We start from the raw sequence: 21,491 nt of genomic DNA, 5'->3' as shown, positions 1-21,491 counted from the left end.
TCCTTTGAACTCGCCGACCGGCGGCCATTTTCCAAGCGGACCTCTCCATGCGGCCGGCCGCTTTCGACTGACCTTTAACAGAATATTGTGTTCTGAGCACCAAACCGACCAGAACAAAGACGAGGCGCTTTTCTTTCACCAGAAACAAGAAGCTTTTGCCCAGCTTTATCCGTTCTTGCGTAATGGGTCGCTTTCAGCAAAAACAAAGGTTTCTCAGCAAAAAGTGGAGAAAAAGAGCAATACCTCGAGCAGAACAACGACCCTGACACACAGCTTTTGCTTTTGTGACCCCCTCAAACTATGAAAGAACAAAAACAAGACCGAGAAAGGGCTTTTCACGGCAAAATGATTGATTCGTTTACAAGCGACGCGGGCAGAACCCGACCGAAGCGCCGCGCGGCGTTCCGAAACTATTTTCGCGAGTGGCCGACCGGTCGGCCGCCGGTGTTGCGACATCGCAGATTACAGCCGATCGAAATGCACAAAAGATTTCACTCGTGCTAAAAATACATCTCCGGGTTTTAAGCCAGCGAGACACAGAAAGGTCGCCACGCCGCTGCCAAGCCAGAAAAATATCGTTTATTAAGCATCGAACGCCGCTGGACTCCATTTCTATGATTGCTGCGAAGCTTGTGGCCAAAACGCGGCTCGCGTGCGTGGAAGTGAATGGGAGCGAGCGAGACCCTTCAAATATCGACAGGCTAATATCGCTTTCATTTATGGCCCGCGTCCTCTCCCTTTAGCAACCGGCGTCTTCCTCAATGATTCATCTCTCTTTTTATGGTTGAATAAATGCGCGTATGCGCGGCACCAAACACCTCGACAGGCTCGCCGTTCAGGGCGTCCAAACATCCGACGGCCCGAGTCGCCAAATGTCGTTATCGTGCGACGGTCCGATCGATCGGGTCGCGCGGCACATACGTTGTCCGTTTCTCGCATCCTTCAACTTGCTCCGTCGGAGCGTCAGGCGCCTCGACTTGTCCGACTCCCGGCGTGTCGGCATTTCTCTCGCTCATAATCCACGTGGCAATCGGCGATTCACCGCCTTATCTTTTCTTCTGCTCGAAAGCTGTGCCGATCTCAACGCCCCCATCCACTGGCGCCTCTTCGTCATTACAGCCGTTTACAAACCTGAATTTCGCAGACGAACCGGGCGAAGATATCCCTTTGTTATTTGTTCCAGTTCTTTTGTTGATAAACTCGCGGAAAGGGTCAAGGATCAGGCCGATGACGAGTTCCGTTTTGTATTAAGATGAACAGTTCGTACGTGAGAAAGCACAAACGGCACAAATGTGGCGATAATTGCTCAAACGTTATATAATATTGCTCCAGCAATGTTGAAAGCATTGACAAAGAAATCACACAATAAGACCTCGGTGACGGTCTATGTTTGGATTCCAGTTGACGGCAGTGATTCTTCTCTATCGGGTTGAGGTCAGGGGCGGCTGGTGGCGCCGACGGTAAAACATCCACAGGAAGGATTGACGCTGCACGTTATCCTCGATGATGCTGGGAAGGCCTTGACTTTTCCCTGTTGTTGTTTTGTTTCCCTCGCAAGAACAACTGGAGGAGGAGAAGTTGCACAGCGACGGAGGTAAAGTATGTTCTTGCCCTTTGTTTTTCTGCGTTGTTGTGCGAAGCGCATCCATCGGCCGCTCACGAGCCGGGCGTCGGCCCGCCGTCGCGCTTCGCGGCGCCTCCCTCCCTCGCCGATTCCGCCGCGACGGACGGGCGCGAAAAAGAAAAAACAAACCGGACCAGTCGTCAGACGCACATTTCCCCCGAATCGGCATTTTGCCGTTTGACTGCAGACGTAACCTTTGACAGCGATGCAATTGACCGGTGTACTGTACAGTATTTGACCGGTACACACGACGGTGTAGGCCATTTTACCGGGTGCTACATTTGCCGGTATGCATGATTTCATCATTTTACTGACGGACACTTTTTCTGCGCCAGACCATTTGCTGAAATGTACCATTTCATTGCTGATCTCCACCATTTGACTGCTGTACACCATTTAATTGCTATATACCATTTTACTGTTGTGTACCATTTCACGACTGTACACAATTTTCCTGCTTTTACCATTTGACCGCTGTTCGCCATTTTATTGCCACAACATTTCACTGTTGTACGCCATCGCGGCTGTGTACCATTTTCCTGCTGTGCACCATTTTACGGGAACATACAGCAATTCCCATTTGACAGTTTGCAGGTTTACGAGTATGCGACGTTTTCCTAATATACGTTTGAGCGCTACGCGACAATTGAGCGACTTTGCGGAGTCAGCCGGCCGCAAGGGAATCCTTTGTAGCGTTTTGCACCGCTGTCGGTGGAGCGGCGCCGGAAAGGCGTCTGTGCCGTCTGCGCGAGCACGTCGTGAACTGTCTGCGTGTCCCCCCCGCAGGGAGCCAGGCCAAGCAGGATTGGTCCATCCGGTGGCCCACCTCCGAGTCGGGCGAGGAGAACACGCCCGTGTGTCAGCCCGAGCCCAGCCAGTGGATCCGCTTCCAGCTGTCCCAAAGCCCCAAAGTCCAGTCCAAGTACAACCGGCACACGTGCCGCGGCCCCCGGACCCCGACGGCTTCTCCTTTGTACGCCGACCGCCTGACGCCGGACGGGCCTTCCGCAGCGGCGCCGCCGCCGCCCGCCTCGGACTGCGGGCGCCGCTCGCTGCCGCCCTCGCCCCGCCAAAGACGCTTTGGCCGCACGCCCCCCCGAACTCCGCTGGTGTTCAACACCATGACGCCGCCCGGCACGCCGCCCGTGAAGCGGAGGAACAAAGTCAAGGCGCCGGGCACGCCGCCGCCCCCCAGCCGCAAGCTCATACACCTCCTGCCGGGCTTCACGGCGCTGCACCGGAGCAAGTCGCACGAGTTCCAGCTGGGGAACCGCCTGGACGACGCGCACATGCCAAAGTAAGTCAAGAATGGAATGTTCTTCAATAACTTTCAAAATTGACATCAAGCAAAAGACCATCCAACATTGTAAATTCAAATACCAAAACCATATCAAAACCGTCCCCTCGCTTAATGCTAACATCCACCCATCCATTTTCCGAGCCGCTTCTCCTAACACGGGTCGCGGGCGTGCCGGCGCCCATCCCAGCTACCTTCGGGCGGGAGGCGGGGTACGCCCCGAAACCGGTCGCCAGCCAATCGCAGGGCACATAGAAACAAACAACCATTGGCACTCACATTCACACCTACGGGCAATTTAGAGTCTCCAATCAACCTACCACGCAAAGCGGAGCGCCCGGAGAAAAGCCACGCAGGCACGGGGAGAACATGCAGGCTCCACACAGGCGGGGCTGGGATTTGAAGCCCGGTCCTCAGAACTGCGAGGCAGATGCGCCAACCGGTCGGTCACCGTACCGCCCGATATTACTTTCTCTATTTACTTGCTCTTATTGTGAAATGCGGCTCTACCTTTATTTCGTGAATGAGAGAAGATTACGGTCACTGATGGTGCAGCGGTCCACTCGCCTGACGTTGGTGCGGGCAGCGCGGGTTCAGTTCCCACGCAGTGACGGTGCGAATGGTTGCCCGCGTCTAAATGCGCCCCGCGACTGACCGGCGACCGGTTCAGGGCGTCGCCCCCTTTCGTCTGAAGTCCGCTGGGGGAGGGTCCAGCGCCCCGCGACCCTGAACGGGATAAGCGGTGTTGAGAATGGATGGATGGATGGAGAACATTACACCGTGGTGCTCATTTGTTTGTTTACCGGAGCAGGATTTGTAAGATGTGTACACTTCTTTATTACGCGCTAATATCATTACATCAGTGGCAAAAGCAAAACAAAACATCTTTACTGTTGTTTATCTCGAAGGTTTTGGGGGAAATGTTTTGTTCTAAACAAATTGCTATTGTGGCAGGCCTCAACAGAGAGCAAGAGCAATATTGCGCAAACAGTATCAAAGATTCAAGAGTAGCAACTGTGGTCCAAATCTGCAATATAGCGGGACCGTGGCGCAAGAACCGCCACGGAGCGGAGGATCACCGCGTCTGTATTCCGTGGTGATAAGGTGCAGGGACTCATGGTTCCAAGGCTGGGACCCATTGTTTTCCATGACGCGCATCCCGGGACTCACATAGTCTCAAGGGTCAAATCTGTGTGATCGATGCTGTTATATTATGTTCAACTCGTTGACATCATTTTACTTGTCTTCACAATTGGAGCAGGTATATTGTGAGTCAACCTCCGAGTTGGACAAAGTTTGCAGCGCCACCTTTGCGTTTGGGCAATTTAACTGGGAGCTCCTCTTCCCGCGGAGGCCGATCAGATTAATTCCCGCAGTCCGGCACGGCCCGTAAGATAAGGCGGCCTCGGGCCCAGTTCCTGACAGGGCTCTCTCTCTCGTTTTGCGTCCGCTGCCGACGCTGATCAGATTTGAGCGTCAAACCGGGGCGGTCGCTGCCGGCTAATCAGGAAGCAGAGCTCGCCGCGCTCATTCCGCCGAGTCCGCCGAGGTCCGCTAATGCCATTTGGACCTGGTCGGCCGCCGCCGCGAAAGCCGTCAGGGCTCGAGTTGCGCGCGCGCGTGCGCTCGAACACAGAGCACGCCGAGAGCATTAGAGGGTTGATTAGCTCTCCCGCCGAGCTGACGCACCGACTCCCCCGAGGGGCGCAACGGCCCCGAGATGCAGCGGATGGAGACGTTCGGGCCCGCTGGTGGGACGCGAGCGTCGTGGCGACGTTTTGAAAGGACGCCGAAAGGTGGAGCCGTTAACGTAGCCGAGATTTTGTTCGATTACTTCCAACTTTCGATTCCGAAGCTCAGATGTTGACCGAACTTTCTTCGATTGCAAACACAAACGACTGCAATATTTCCAGCGTTCGGCCTGTGAAATGAAATTTGGTAGTCACGTCTGCCGTGAGAAGACCCACGAAAGGGTCTGATTGAAAACTCACCGGTCGTCAGCCATTTTGGTTGGAAGCAACCATTGTACCAAAATGTTGCTTGGTTGTACTGCCCACTTTTTCCTGAAATCCAGCTCTAATGCTAAACTGCAACTTGATAGCATCTTAACAAAAAGAACAGCTGAGATAAACTCATTTTTGAGCACAATAATACATCAGGAACATTTCTCACAAACCAACTTGAACGTAACAAAGAAAAAACACTCATTACAACTGCAGAAGATTCAAATGGAACATTTGCACAATCACCACAGGATATGAATGATATATTCTACAACTAGTACAGTAGCTTATATTCAACTCAAAACGACATTGAAACTTTTATCGATAATCCAACCATCCCTCAATTAACTTCAGAAAGTAAAGAGTTTTGAGACGGCCCATTAACCCTCGCCGAGTTACATAAGGCCTTGAACCAACAGGTCGAGCTTCAGGGCAATGACGGGTTTTCCACAGAGTTCGATAAACATTTCTGGCCGAAGACTAGAGGCACTATTTTTCAGAATGGCGACAGAGATAAAAGATAAAAACGCCTAATTAGAAGCCATATGAACACATCTTCAATAAAACGACGACCGAAACCAGGGAAAGAACCCACTCAACCAGCGAATTACCGACCGCTGTCGCTAATTAATATGGACAGCGACATCATTTCTAAGGGTTTAACCAACAGACTAGAACAAATTCTCCTGTCGATAATACGTTGTGACCAAACGGGTTTCATTACAGGACGCAATAATCGAAAAACAATTGTCTCGTCACCCGACGCGGGAAAAGCTTGGGACAAAGTGAACTGGTCTGTTCTTTCGCAGTACTTCACAAATGTGGGCTTTGGTGATTCACACTGTACAACTCACCCAAAGCAAGTGACGCCGCAAATGGGGTCGCTTTACAAAGAGGAACTCGACAAGGAGGCCCACTCTCGCCCCTGCTAGTCGCACTATTTATCGAACCAATAGCCACATGGCAGATCACGACTATGAAAAGTATCTGCACTCCTGTGTCAGAACACAAAATCAATCTTTACACAGATGTTCTTTACAAGAACCCAAGTCATCACTTCAGACCGTTTTTAACCTCATGAAGACATTTACGCATTTATCACAAAATGCTATCAATTGCTCAAAATCAATCATGCTCCCTATGGACTCCTGCAGACCAAAAGACAAACCTTCCTATTCCGACAAGGGTGTATCGACTATCGAGGCATTCGTATCTCAGTTAAATCATTGAAATCGCATACCTCCAGTGGAAAAAAAATGGTGGTGATTTTAAAATGTTGGAACAGCCTACCTATCTCACGTAAAGGGGCACATAGCAACAGTCAAAAGGAAAACGTTCCCACAAATGAACGATTTATTTTCAGCGATCCCGTTCAAACCCACGTCGAAATGGTTCCGAGTGCTACACGTCGTCGATGTCATTTTCAATGTTTACTCTAAAAAGAAGAAAAATAGTCCAAGCCTCGCTACCCTTCAGGAAGGTCAAACAGAAGGAGGACCTGAAGCACCCAACTTCCAACTCTATGACTTTGCCACCTCACTAAACGGTCGCATCCCAATGCTGAAGTACAGCGCTTCTGGTCACTCGTTACGCGGAAACCTTCCTCAGTTTTCAACTGCAGGATTCCAATTTCTCCTCGTCTTTGTCGATCGGGTGATATAAATCAACCAATACGTGTAATTCTAATTCTACCAATTGCTTGAAGAACAACTGGTCACCTTTCATTGAAATGCCCAACCTTGAAGCTTGATTCTTGTTTGCCTGGGAAAGAACGTCATCGAGAAATGGGATTTGTCACGGAAGTGAGCAAATCGTATCTCGCCCGTGCACGTCATCGGGTCGCCGGCGTGTACGTGAGTCTGCCAGTTGGGCCTCTGGGGATGCTGGGCCAGTTTCCCCCGCCTCCTCTTTTGTGCCGGTCGCGGGGCCGCTGTCGGTCCCCGGGTGCCGTCGAGGACTGCGTTCGGAATCGGTCATCATTTCCTACTCCCTAATTACTGCTCAAGGATTTTTATACAGCGGATTACTCCCTAATCACAATCTAGAGATTTTCTTTTTTAGTCAACGCATAGCACATGTTGTCAGGCACGAGTGCGGGAAGCGAAGGTCCGCCCCCTCCGCGCGTCGCCACGCATATTCGTGCGCACGCGGTCAGGCCGTAACGAGTTAAGGCGTCGTCTCTCATTTTCACGGCAGGTCGAAGGGTTAATTTTCACCGCGGTCGAAGGGTTAATCCCCGGTTATTGTGTCCCGGCTTGTGCGCTAGCCGATTACGACCCTCCCGACGATCGCCCCCGAGGAGCGCGGAGAGCTTATTATTATTTTTGGGTGATTTTCTTTTTCTTTCCCTGAAAGAGATGAGAGGGAGATCTCCCAAGTGCGAGCGGGTTAGCTGTTAGCGCGAGTTGTCACTCTGGCAGGGCGCTGCCAAAGGTGGGAAGGTGAGGAGAGAAGGTGGACAAAGTCATCTGAAAATGCAGACGTCCAACCGACGTGGATCCCTGAGACTTTTTTTGTGGGTCTACTCATAATTGACGTTTCGACCAAATTCCATGTCGCTAAGTGCCACTCATATTTAGCAATCGGACAACATTCGAAAGAAGGACTTTGTCTTCGCGGGACAAAGTTTTTGTCTTTTTCTTTGGCTTTTTTTTGCTGCGTCTCATCCCAAAAGAAGGAACAATTTGCGCCGCTGACAAAGACCGATATGTGATTTGCGATCTCGTTTTTGCACGACAGTGGCGTCGGCCCCGTCAGACGTCCCTTCAACTTTCATTTGCAGACAGGCGCGTGCTCGCCGCCCTCATTTGGGGACCTTTTTGGGCTCCTCCTCGTCCGCCTCCCGCTAACCTTTTCACAGAGAAAGTGAGAGTCGAATTAATGAAAACCGCCTGTGTGAGCAGCAGCAGCAGCAGCAGCAGCAGCAGCAGCAGCAGCAGCGCGCCTTTAAAGGCCAAACGACTCGCTCACTTTGTTTTTGGTCTTTGTTTTTTGTTTTTTTGGGGGGCAACTTCAACAATTTGCACAAACTTTTCTGATAATTGACGGGAAAATGATGACGAGAAGAACATTAAAGGTCAGCCCAGATCATAATACAGAGGAATTTGTTCAGTAACAAGGTTAGATTCATAGATAAGGAGAAAAATAGATCATCTGGAATAAATAGTTGCCTGATTTCTTTCTTTCATTCATTCATTCATTCATTCAGAATCACCACTTGACTCAGCAAGTTCATTTCATTTCATTTAACTGGATGATTTTTGAATCGTTTTCCTTTTTGTGTTTTGAAATTTAAAACAATGTATTTCATTTCTGTTTGATTTAATTTAGATATTTCAATGTATTCATTTGTACGTGTTATTTCATTCATTCAAAATTGAAATTGAAATGCATTTAACATTATTTCACTGATTTAAGATCTTAAATTATGAAATATTTTCAATTTGTTTTCATTCTTACATTAGTAATCAAATTAGAATGTATTTAAAAAATATATTTTGCTTGATTTGTACTCATGTCATTTTGTTTATTTCTTAATACGATAAATAACCTTAAATACAATTAATAAATCAATAATGATTTTCTTAACAAACATACAATTGTGAAAGTTTCATTTATTTGATGTCGAAATGATGAAACACGTTCAATTTATCCATCCATCCGTCTTCTGTCGCGCTTCTCCTCATGCTGTCCCAGCTATCTTCAGGCGAAAGGCGAACTGATCGCCAGCCAATCGCAGGGCACGTACAATCTTTCACACTTACATTCGCGCCTAGCATGCTAGGTTGATCCAAGACTCTGAATTCCCTGTAGATGTGAACGTGAGTGCGAATGGTTGTTTGCCCTGCGATTGGCTGGCGACCAGTTCAGGGCGTACCCCGCCTCTCGCCCGTGTGAGAAGAAGCGCTATGGAGAATTGATGGATGGATGGATGGATGAATACCCATCCATCCGTCCATCCGTTTTCCACCGCTTCTCCGAGGTCGGGCCGCGGGGGCGGTAGCTTTAGCGGGGACGCCCAGACTTCCCTTTCCCCCGGCCACTTCATCCGGCTCTTCCGGGGGGATCCCGAGGCGTTCCCGGCCCGGCCGAAGGACGTAGCCTCTCCGGCGTGTCCCGGGTCGTCCTCCCGGCGGGACGCGCCCGGAACACCTCACCGGGGAGGCGTCCGAATCGGATGCCCCGGCCGCCTCATCTGGCTCCTCTCGATGCGGAGGAGCAGCGGCTCTGCTCCGAGATCCTCCCGGACGACCGAGCTTCTCGCCCGTTCTCTAAGGGAGAGCCCGGACGCCCTGCGGAGGGAACTCATTTCGGGCCACTTGTATCCGGGATCCGGTTCTTTGGTTCTTTGGGTCACGACCCGCAGCTCGTGACCATAGGTGAGGGTAGGAACGTAAGCCTTTCGGCTTAGCTCCTAGTTTACCAGAACGGATCGATACAAAGTCCGCATCGCCGCGGACGCCGCACCGATCCGCCTGTCGATCTCCCGTTCCGTTCTTCCCTCGCTCGTGAACGAGACCCCGAGATACTTGAACTCCTCCACTCGGGGCGGGACCTTTTTCCGACTGAGGATTAATCCATCCCGCTGATGGATTAATACCATGAAGTATGATTATTATTATTAATTAGAATCATTGTTTCATCGATCACGATTTCCTGACCAAATTTACGATTGTGAAACTAAACTAAACTAAACAAAAAACAAAACCACTACTCGTCCTCACTTTTTCTTTGGCTTTTTATTTATTTTGTATTTTTTTTGAAAGTGCGCCACAGTCGCTATGGCAACCGATGCTGCGTGCAAACACTTTTCCAATTCGTGCCGCTTCTTCCCCGGAAGAGTCGGCAGTGTGAGTTGCCGTGGTTACCTGCAATCATCGTCCTTCTAGAACACTCTTTACCGAAGTGTCGAGACCGCGGTCCCCCTTCGACGTCCCGACAGAGTTGGCGCCCCCCCGCACATGAAGACCTCCCTCAAAAAAGTCAAAACAAATCACTACAAATGCCAAAAATTCACCTTGAGAAAATTCCCAGCCACAATTTTTTCCTAAACTTGTAATTCCACACACACACACCACTTGCAAAGCCACAGCTGGCGCACCCCAGGCCCATCTTTCCATTTTCTGTACTGCTTCTTCTCACGCGGGGCACAGGAGCGGTGGAGCCCATCCCAGTTATCTTCGGGCGAGAGGCGGGGTACGCCCTGAACCGGTCGCCAGCCAATCGCAGGGCAACCATTGGCACTCACGTTCACACCTGTGGGCAATTTAGAGTCTTCAATCAACCTACAACGCCTGTTTTTGGGATGTGGGAGGAAAGCGCAGCGCCCGGAGAAAAGCCGCGCAGGCACGGGGAGTTGGGAAGTTGTGTTAAACCTAAAGGAAAACAGAATACAGTGATTTGCAAATCATAGTTCATTGAATACGCTACAAAGACAAAATATTTCCTGTTCATTTTGAACGGGAAATATTTTGTCTTTGTAGCGTATTCAATGAAATATAGGTTGAACGTGATTTGCAAATCATTGTATTCTGTTTTTTAGAATACAATGATTGCGTTGTGTTACACCTAAATAAAAAACAGAATACAATGATTTGCAAATCACGTTCAACCTATATTTCATTGAATACGCTACAAAGACAAAATATTTCCCGTTCATTTTGAACAGGAAATATTTTGTCTTAGTAGCGTATTCAATTAACTATGATTTGCAAATCACTGTATTCTGTTTTTATTTAGGTGTAACACAACGTCCCGACTTCAGCGGCACGGCGGGCGACCGGTGGGAGCGTCTGCCTCACAGTTCTGAGGACCGGGGTTCGATCCCCGGCCCCGCCTGCGTGGAGTGTGCGTGTTCTCCCCGCGCCTGCGTGGCTTTTCTCCGGGCACTGCGCTTTCCTCCCACATCCCAAAAACATGCATGAATTGGAGAATCTAAATTGCGAATGGTTGTTTGTTTGTTTGTGCCCTGCGATTGGCTGGCGACCGGTTCAGGGTGTACCCCGCCTCCTGCCCGATGGTAGCTGGGATTGGCTCCGACAGAAAATGGATGGATGGACAACGTCCCAACTTCGTTGGAATTGGGTTTGCAACACTTTATGCTAATTTGGGATCTTGCTCAATCTTCCCCGGGGATGTTCGAGAACCTAGAACATCGGCGGACGCACGTTCAATCTAGAACGATCCTTAAAGTGACAGCAGTGTCATTGTTCTTTTTACACACTCATACGCCACATTGATGAGTCATCATTCCCATTTATCCATCCACCCATTCATTTGTCATTCATTCATCATCCATCCATCTGTCTGTCACCAACCCATCCATTCATCCATCCATCTGGCATCCATCCATCAATCACCTGTCATCCATCCACCCATCCATCATTTGTCCTCCATCCATCCTTCCATCATTTTCTGTCATCCATCCATCCATCCATCATCATGTCATCCATCCATCCAGCCATCCATCATATCTCATCCACTCATCCATCCATCATCTTTCCTCCATCCATCCTTCCATCATTTTCTGTCATCCATCCATCCATCCATCCATCATCATGTCATCCATCCATCCAGCCATCCATCATATCTCATCCACTCATCCATCCATCATCTTTCCTCCATCCATCCTTCCATCATTTTCTGTCATCCATCCATCCATCCATCCATCATCATGTCATCCATCCATCCAGCCATCCATCATATCTCATCCACTCATCCATCCATCATCTTTCCTCCATCCATCCTTCCATCATTTTCTGTCATCCATCCATCCATCCATCCATCCATCATCATGTCATCCATCCATCCATCCATCCATCATATCTCATCCACTCATCCATCCATCATCATGTCATCCATCCAGCCATCCATCTCTTCCTGGGCCTCAACGAGCGCTCGCATCCGTGGCGGCGACGTGATTCTCGATTGTGAATCTTGACGAACGTTGAGAGGCGGCGGCCGGACGGAGTCGCCGAATCGGGAGGGGCCGCTTGCGCGTGCGCGTGGGCCGTTCAGGTTCCGACCATTTCCAACAGCGGTCTTCCCCGAAACGCACCCACCTCAATGTCCGCACCTCCGCACACCTCCAAAAAGAACAGAACAACACGCCTCCACCCTTCCGACCATTTCTGCCACTTAACGAGCGCTCACGGCCGACGCGGCGATGGGAGTCATGATTGTGAATTTAGATGAGTGTTTAGGGGAGGCGGCCGGATGGATTTTACGAGTCGGATGAGTCGGGAGGGGCCGCTCGTCATCTGGGGGGAGGGAGAGGGGGTGGGGTGGGGGTGGGGGGGAATTATGCACGTAACGAGCTTGACGACTTTCTTTCAGGAAGTGGCGGCCATGAATCAACAGGAAATGACCAACAGGTCACACGTGCCCGGGAAGCACTTGATTGGATTTTCATTCGCTTTTTAGTCCGAATAAAAAAGACGGTAATGACCACACTTTCCTGCCACTGCGCAGTTAAAAGTAAAATCGAGTGAAACTGCTCAGTCTTGGAAGTGAAACCTTGTGTTATAAAGGAACACTAACTAGGAAGGCAAGGAAAACATTTTAACGTCGGTGTTCGGTGATGGTGCGAATGTGATTTTGAGTGGTGGTCTGTCTCGACTGGCTGGCGAGCAGAAGTGCCAGCGCCCGCCCGCCACCCTCAACAGGAGCAGGGATGGATGGACATTGTTAACATTTTCAACTTGGACAACATTCCAATGTTTCAAACATTTTGAGCAATATTTTTAGCAACATTTTGAACACTTTTCCACAATTGTTTACATTTTAACCATTTGAACCTTTCAGTATTTTCAACATTTATTGCATTTTAACATGGAATTGAAAAAAAACAAAAAAAAAACCCAAACATTTTCAACACAATTTTCACATTGTAAACATTTGATTTCACATTTCCAGCATTGTTTGATGACATTGCAACATTTCCGTGCGCGTGAGGTGCCTAAACTCGTCGGACCTCCGCCGCGTTGTCCTTTCGCTCCCTCGTCATCGACGTGACCGGCCGAGAGTCACCGCGTAATCTCGATCTTCGACTCGAAAGCTGCGCTGAGCGCCAATCCGAAGCGGTGCAACGCTGCCGTCTGCTGGCGTCTGTTCGTCATTACAGCGCTTCACAGTGCTGAATTTGACAGACGAGCTGGCCGAGACCCAACAAAACATCGTCGGCGTAAATGTATTCTTCAATGAAAGCCAATTTTTTTTTGAAGGGAAGCCATTTTTTTCACCATTTCCAGGGTCCTACCTCTCGCAAAAAGCCAAAGAAAAAGCAAAATCTGTCCTTAATTGTATCATGAAGTAATCAATCAGGTGTTGACTTAAAAAAAAAAAATCGATTTTTGCCAAGACCAAAACAACGGCTCCCGGCTTGAGGCGACCGCTGGTGTGGTCGCCGCTGTCGTCATGGCGACGGCACACGGTTACGTCGCCGCTGGATGAGATGTGGCAGCACGGCGGCAAGTCGCTGATTGAAGTCAGACGATTTTTCCATCGCAAAATTGGATTAAATCCTCATTAAGATGATAAATGACTGAGAATAGTCATAGAATGGCAAAGAGTGAGGTGTTGTTTCTTTATTCATTTGTAAATTGCGTGATGAGCTTGGTCACGGAACAGATTAACTGTAAGAACGTAAAATGGTGGCGTTTGTTTGCGCCTGTCCTCATCGGCCCTGTTCCTCTTGTCGACCAATCGGCTTCCTCCAGCCACTCGCGTCTTGTCCGGGCGTGCCTCGTTGTCGTGTCAGTTAGCTTTGTTTTGGTTCGCTGCGTTGCTTTGTTCACGTGTATCTGGCTTTTGTTTTGGTTTTGTTAACTCAGTATTTCCTAATACAGTGTTTGCCTCTTTGTGTTTGCAAATACTCCTCGCCTCGGGTCTGCCTTTCGCCAGCGTCAGCGCAAAAACCCGCAGCCTTGACGCGCTGGCGGCCCATCCACCCCTCGGCTCTCGGCTCTCGCCTCGTCTCCTCGGCGTCCTCGGGGTCTTTGTGCGCGTCGCCAGCCTGCAATCTGCAACTTTGAGTCTCGTTGAAGCTGAATAGACTCGCTAATGGTGGCAGCCACTAGAAAGAGTCCAAAAATGGGGAGTCCTCTCTCTCGCCTGCTTTTCACGTCTGCGCGCCATCCGAGGATGACGAGGAGGATGAAGAGGCTTCTTTCATCGAGGCTTCTGAAAGGCGCACGTAAGTGGCCTCATCGGAATAGCTGACAAAGGCGGCTAACGGAGGAGCGCTAACCGCTAACCTGCAGGCTGCTGCCGCTTCCTCGCTTTAATTGCGTGACTCAGGCGTCTGTCACTTTTCTTCGAGGGGCTTTGAATGTTTCTTAATGATGAATAAAAATAACTCGCCGTGCTCGTACCTCCTCGTGCTTTCTTTTTTTAAATAGCGTCACTCGCACGTTTACGTGGCTCCAGAGGCAACTGGGCGACTCGGATGAACTTTTCCACGGTGGGGTTAGCTGAGGTCAGTTGTGGCTCGCGAGCATCCGCGGAGACTCGTTCATGGCTTACAAACGAGTCAAAGTGGACATTATCGTGTCACATTGGACAGTGGTTTATTTATTTATATAAATGGCGGCTCTACGGTGGACGACTGGTTAGAGCGTCTGCCTCACAGTTCTGAGGACCCGGGATCAATCCCGGGTGTGTGGAGTTTGCATGTTCTCTCCGCTAGGTTGATTGAGGACTCTAAATTGCCCGTAGGTGCGAATGTGAGTGCCAATGGTTGTTTGTTCCTCTGCGATTGGCTGGCGACCAGTCCAGGGTGTATCCCGCCTCTCGCCCGAAGACAGCTGAGACGGGTTTCAGCGCAGCCGCGACCCGAGTGAGGAGAAGCGGTACGGGAAATGGATGGAGGGATGGATGAGTGAATGTATATGTTATAATATATGAACCCCAAAGGGGAGAGCACTTTTTAACTAGCGTCGCATTACGGGCGAGTTGAGTGACAAAAGAAGGTGAGACCCGCCCCCAAAAAAATCTGGAACCAGGACGTACTACCCAGCAGGCTCTCCGGGGGGCGATGTCGTTCGACGGCCAAAGGGAAGAAGGCTTCCATCAGTTCCTACTTTACAAGTTGAAACTTTGAGAAATGACCGAATGTGCAAATGGCAGTTTGTATCTCAATTGGTCACTCGGTCAATCTTCAAACGTTCCATCTCCATATTTGAAGCCATATACACACGTTTACTCTTTCCATGTTTGTACAACTATAAAGAAATACATATTCATGCCATATCTTGAAATGGCTCCATATACAGCAAAGATTAGAGATAGAAGATAGATTTTGAAGATTGATTGAGTGACTGATCGCGACCTCCCGCTTTTTTTTCAGTCACACTTTTTGTCGCAACCTCGGCCGGCGGGCGCTTCTTAAAACGAACCCCGAAAGCGCACGTATGAAATAAATTGACCAAGACGAATACGAGGAACATTTTCGCCATACGGCGCTTGCAGTTGTCTTTCAAATGTAAAATCTAGTTTCAGTTGTTTTTTGATTTTTTTTCAATTTTAGTTTGACTTATTTTGTTCGTTTCGTAAAATATTGCAAACGACGGACAGTTGGAAGTTATGAAGTCACGGTGGACGTTAGCGAATCACAGTGGACAACGTTCAATCGCAAACATGTCACGGCGGTCGTCGTCGTCGCGATGAAGCCGACGTCGCACCGGATCTTGCACTGTTTTCATCCCCAATTTATTTCCGATTTTGGAGACTTTTGGAGAGTTTGGCCTCGTCTCGTTCAGGCGTTCCAGGCCTTCCGTGCAGGAATGCGACGGATTGCGATAACCGAGGCGTTGTCTCCTTTTTTCCCTCAGGGGCAAGAAGAAGAGCAAGCCCTTGAACCTCAAGATCCACAGCAGCGTGGGCAGCTGCGAGAACTTGCCCACCTACCCGCCCGGCCAGCGCTCGCCCCTGCACACCGAGCGCTCCCTGAGATCCTTCTTCTTCCCGTCCTTCGTGCCCTCCACGCCGCCCGTGCACGCCGAAACGCCCTCCGCAAGTGAGACCCCTTCCGCTTCTCATTGTCAGCACACCTCTCGGTGGGGGGGGGGGGGGGGAAATGAAGCGACAAAACCCTCCCGCGAACTTCTCGGCTCTCGTAGGACCGACGTCCTGACCGACACTAAAATACTGGATCGTAGTCGGCCTTCGTTTTCGTCAGAAACGAGGCGGAGGTTTGATTCCGAAAAAGTACATTTAGTATTTCTGGAAGCCGCAGTAACATTTTTACAACATTTTGCAACACTGTGCTCAAATATAGGTAAAGAGCAAAAACGGCACCTGAATGAAGCATTTCAACAGTGATTACTTTACGTACAATGTACGTGTGCATACCAACTGTAACATAAATAAAAATTGGAGCTATGAGATTAGTCGTCAACAAACCCAACATCGAAGACAATTTAGCCTCCGGACCCGTTTTTGTAAGCGTCAGACAATCCGGTCTTAACGTGCGTGTTTTTCAGAAAACATCCAAGACAATTTAGTTTCGGAAGAATCTAGAACACATGGTCGGGCAAACATCAAAGAGCATTTAGTGTCTTCGACAAACTGAACTTACGTTTTTGGACGTCAGACAATTTTGTCGCGTGCGTTGTTGGAAACATCAAACAAAGACCGTTTGTTCTCGGAAGAACCTACAAACACATTCAAGTTCCGAAGTGGAGACAACTGAAGTGTTTTTGTCGTTTTTCTTTTGTGTTTTGTCGCGGGCCTTTCGACGCCGTTCCTCCAAAGTCGGGCATTCCGCCGCCCATAATCGCGCTCATCTCCATAATCCATCTGCGCTTTCCGGGGTAGACGTTAAGTGCGGCCCCCGCTGCAAATTGTCACCGGTGAACAATGAGGCCGGCGGCGCGGCGGAGGAGCCGAAACGCCGCCGCCGAGCGGGCTAATGCGTTCTGCGGGAACGGCGCGGAAACTATTAGACGGCGCTGGAGACGAGGAAACGGCGGGGAACTGAGGAATAAACGGGCAAATAATGGAGCCTGTGTCAAAGAAAAGGGAGAGGCCTGATGTATAGCTACGGATTTAACTCTGCCAGACCCAAAAAAAAAAAAAAAAAAAGGCATCGGGGCGTGCTGCGGAATAATAGCGCGGCGTACTCGGCAGGGGCTCGTTGTCGTGCCGGGACGTCCGACCGCGACGCTTTGTCATCTGTCAACGTCAACGATTTCTCGCCGATGGGAGTCCCGATTTGTCCGAAGCCGCCTCGCCTCGTCTCGTCTCGTCCGCCCGCCCGCCCGCCGCCGGCTCGTTGGATTCTGTTGCCGAGTGGTTACGGAAAATTTGGAATCGTGTCAAACATTTTACAATTAACACAAGAAACTCAAATCGATTGACCGATAAAAAACAATAGTAGTCGTCTTATTGGAATGTCTGCCTAATCAAAGTATAAGTCTAAGTAGATATAACTATATATAAGTACTGTACTTATTGTCCTATCGTCGACAGCGGTGGTTCTTAACCTGGCTTCGCTGGAACCAACGAAGGGTTCGGTGAGGCAGTCGCCGGGGTTCGCCGGAGGACTCGACACACACCGTGCGTGCGCGTGCGCGTGTGCCCGTAAAAGCCTTTTTACGCCGCATGTTGAATGCCGTGCTCATGCCGTTCAAAACGCGACGCCGCGTCAAGGTGGGCGTTTGGCTTTGCGGCGCTGCGCCTCGTGTCGAAACGCTTTCTTGATTTAACAACATTGCAACGATGCACTCGTGTTGAGCAGCGTTGCTGTGGCGTCGGACAGCGCAGCCAATCCTAAAAAAAGATCCCCAAAAATGCACTCTTTCCCTGAAACCCTTTTCGAGGATTGCAGAAATAACATCAAGCAAAGGAACAGATTTTGTTGTCAATGTTCACAGCGAAGTCCGTTCCTCTGACATGAGAGTGGCACGATTGACATTCACATTCACTTACAGTCAATTTTCATTGACGAGAAATTGTTTAATTTCTTTTTGTGTGTGTGAAATTCAAGTTTCGTTGCTTTTGTTCTTTTAACACAATGATTTTGTGTGCAACTGATGCGTGGTTCCTTTTGTGCGCGACCTGGGTGACTGAGAATCTCCACAGACAATCAAATATTGACCTCTTTTGAATTGTTGACTTGAGTTCCGTGAACGCCACATGAACCCGGCGGGGTTCCGTCAAGAACCACTGGTCTACAGTAGAAAGACTAGTTTTTGGTCTTCTGAGAATGTAACATATTCCTTTTTGTCATCATCGAAGACAGTTTAAGGCTTCTTCAGACTCGCGCGGACGTCACTGCGGCTGTTCTGCACGCAGTTTGCCTTTATACTCGGGCGTAAACCCACGCGCGCGGTTTTGAAAATGGACCGCAGTTCTCCTCCGAGTCGGGGGTGTCGCTACGGCCGGCGTCGGCTCGGACGTTTCCTCTGCATTTCGTGGTCCGTTTCCGGTAGCCGTTTCTACGTGCCTTCCCGTGACGAGGAACAAAGCGACAACAACGGCGACCGTGGAACACAACGCGGGAGTGTGAAGAGGCCTTTCGCCTTCAGTAAACAGATTGCGCAAGTTAAAGACAATTTACTCTCCGACAACCTTGTTCTTAATGCACGTGTGTAAATATTGTGTAAACGCCGACGCTGTCACGTCTTCCGAGGCAAGAAGATGATTGAGCCCGTAAACGATATAAAAGGGATCAAATAAAACAGTAACCCGGTCAGCGTTATCGCGCCGCCGTCCTTCGTTTTTTGCAGCCTCCATAACCGATTTCATCCCGGCAATTGTGTTCGGTGCGCTTTTGGCGGCAGACGGGCGGCGGCCGCCTCAGGCGCGTCACGTGGCCTCGCGGGCGCTAACCCGCTCGCTCGCACCTGATGAATCGATGGCAAGCGGGGGTGGCAAAAGTACTCATGCAGAGATACGCGTGGAAAGAAAAAAACAACAAAAAAGACTTTGGATTCAACATGTACTGAAGTTCAAACCTTTATGGTAAACTACACATCATACTTAAACAAGTAGAACTGTTGATTCCACTCATTTACTGAAGCTAAAGTAACAAAATACACTCTGAAATGTACATTAGTCCATGGATCAAAGTCAAAATGAGCAAATGAGAGGTGGCAAAAGTACTGACGCGTTGTACTTAAGTACAAGTAAAGATACTTGTGTGAAAGGACTTTGGTAAGAGTACTGATTCAAGTACAAAAAGAGGCCAAAAGCAAACATGGATTTTGGCTGTAATAAAAGTCAAAAGTCAAAAAGTAGACTCTGAAATGTACTTAAGTACGGAAAGAAAAGTCCAAATGTGCAGAAACACAGAGAGTTCCCGAGACGGTTTCATCTTTTACCACCGCGACGTTTTCCTCTTTCACCTTTGTGCTTTCGTAGACGTACGGCGACGCGCTCGCTTACGTGCCGGAGTGAGACAGCGTGAGATGTGTCGGGCTGCGACATAAACGGGCCCGACGTCCGGATGCGGCGGCGACGTCGCGCTCTCCGAAGCGCCCGGCGTCGCGCCGTCTGCCGGCGACCGACCGCGCGGGGGTCCCGTTGAGACTCGCCGCCTACGAATTGGCTGCTAAATTTCCACGCGGGTCGAGGGGGGCAAAGAATAAAGTCGCTCCGTGCCGGCGGCGAACGTGAGGACGAAACGCGATCCGACCTCCCCCGGGGAAGGTTAGTCGACAGAATTGAATGAAGGAATGACCGAGCGGCAAAAAGAATAACGCCTTTGACCGAGTGGATGCCGCCCCTTTAAGATGGGAGAGAGAGAGAGAGAGAAAATTCAGCTTTCGGGAATTATGGGGACGCGTCGAAACGGCAGACGCCCTTTGTCTTTTTGACCAGGACCTCTCCAGACCTTTTTGTGGGTCGACTCCTGATGGACATCCATCCATCCATCCATCCATTTTCCGCTCCGCTTCTCCCGCCTATCTTCGGGCGAGAGGCAGGGTACGCCCTGAACCGGTCGCCAGCCGATCGCAGGGCACAACCATTCACACCTACGGGCAATTTAGAGTCTCCAATTCATGCATGCCTTTGGGATGCGGGAGGAAAGCGGAGTGCCCGGAGAAAAGCCACGCAGGCACGGGGAGAACACGCAAACTCCACACGGGCGGGGCCGGGGATTGAACCCGGGTCCTCGGAACTGCGAGGCTGACGCTCTAACCGGTCGGCCAATTTTGGGCCAAACCATTTCACGCGGGCTGAATTGGACAACAATGTCCATTTATGGCTAAAGTTTCTGCCACAAGGCAAAATCTTTTTGGCCAAGGCTTCTTCAGACGTTTTTTGGGTGGGCCCACTCACGATTACCAGGCCTACCAAATTCCGTGTCGCTCAGCGAAACGGGCCCCAGGGACTGAATTCTTGAAACAAAAACACAAAAAACCCGTGAGTGTGACTCCTAACAAATTGTCGCCGTTCGGTGCCCACATGCAATGTCCAAAACTCCACTTTGGGGGAATTCACTCGTCAATCTCATAAACTTGGTTGAAATGTTTTCGCCATGGGACAAAACATCTTGAAAGCAGCCTAAAATGTTTGCTTCAAAACAAAATGGCTGACTTCCTGTGTGTTTTGGGGCATGGCTCCTTGAGTCTTTTTTTGCGATCGACATGCGTACCAAATTTCATGTCGCGAAGACAAATGAGTTTTTTTACGTTGTAAGCCTCAGCTTGGTCGATTATTTTGCTTTGTGTTGTGTGCCAAAAGTTTTGTTTTCTATTTCTAAAATAACAAAAGCAACATTTTTTGTAGCTTTTTAGCGGGGCTGGAACAGATTATCTTTCGCAAATGAAAGGAATGCAAATCCTACAAATCGGTTCCAGCGGCTTTTTGTGTTTTAATAAGGAAAAACAGGACTATAATATCGTAATTCATAAAAACATGGAGTAATAATGTAATTAAATAGAATGTAAAGAATTAAACTGTTTTTGCATCATCATTTAATGCTGCAATTCTATTCATTGCGCTGCTCCTCCTGGTGTGCCCGGCTTGGCCACCGGGTGGCATTCTAACACAGTACAGACTTTAGCGGCACATTTATTTTCCCCCAAAATTTGGTCGCACGTAAAAGACAGTTAGTCGTGTTGCCCAAAAAGCCAAAGAAAAAGCCAAGCGCTCGGAGTAATTGCTTTATTTCCCGCTACGTCGCAGTCTTGTGAGGTACGCCGACATTCCGAAGTGTTGTACGACTTTCTCGGCAGAAGTGCGGCACATTTCGGAGGACTCGCACTGCTAGGACTACAATTGGTTGGAAGGACTACAAAGATGTCTTCCGCCGCAGGTGAAGATAAACGAGAGCGAGGCGCTGTTTTTGCTCCGTCGCTCAATAGTCGGCTCCAAATCTCGATGGCTCCTCGCCGCCTGCTGCAAATGTCGCTAATTGAGAACATTGTGCAGCCGCGCCGACATGTTGTTGTTTTTGTACAGCCGGCTGGAAAACACGCGGCGGTGTCGATATACGGCAAAACGCTGCGAGGGGAAGAGGAAGACAAAAAAAAACGCAGCGTGGGTGGCGGTGCATTTGGCATCTGGGACTTCATCCGTCAGCCGTGGCCCAACGGTTAAGATCATCGCCCGCCACCGTGGG

The 21,491-nt window shown here is 49.6% G+C and overlaps 1 protein-coding gene across 5 annotated transcripts in view; it reads left to right on the top strand.

The window, feature by feature from the left end:
- ksr2 (kinase suppressor of ras 2) overlaps positions 1 to 21,491 on the top strand; it is a 68,296-nt gene that overhangs the window by 15,457 nt on the left and 31,348 nt on the right. For all 5 annotated transcript variants that reach the window (XM_061671317.1, XM_061671316.1, XM_061671318.1 and 2 more), the window contains exons 4-6: positions 1,559 to 1,594; positions 2,411 to 2,921; positions 15,754 to 15,938. In XM_061671317.1, the coding sequence (XP_061527301.1) occupies positions 1,559 to 1,594; positions 2,411 to 2,921; positions 15,754 to 15,938 (732 nt within the window). The remainder of the gene's footprint in view (positions 1 to 1,558; positions 1,595 to 2,410; positions 2,922 to 15,753; positions 15,939 to 21,491) is intronic.

Source organism: Phycodurus eques, chromosome 3 (genome assembly GCF_024500275.1).
Source record: "Phycodurus eques isolate BA_2022a chromosome 3, UOR_Pequ_1.1, whole genome shotgun sequence".
Lineage (NCBI taxonomy): Eukaryota > Metazoa > Chordata > Actinopteri > Syngnathiformes > Syngnathidae > Phycodurus > Phycodurus eques.
The sequence above is the reverse complement of the archived record's forward strand: the minus strand, read 5'-3'. Positions and strand labels throughout refer to the sequence as shown.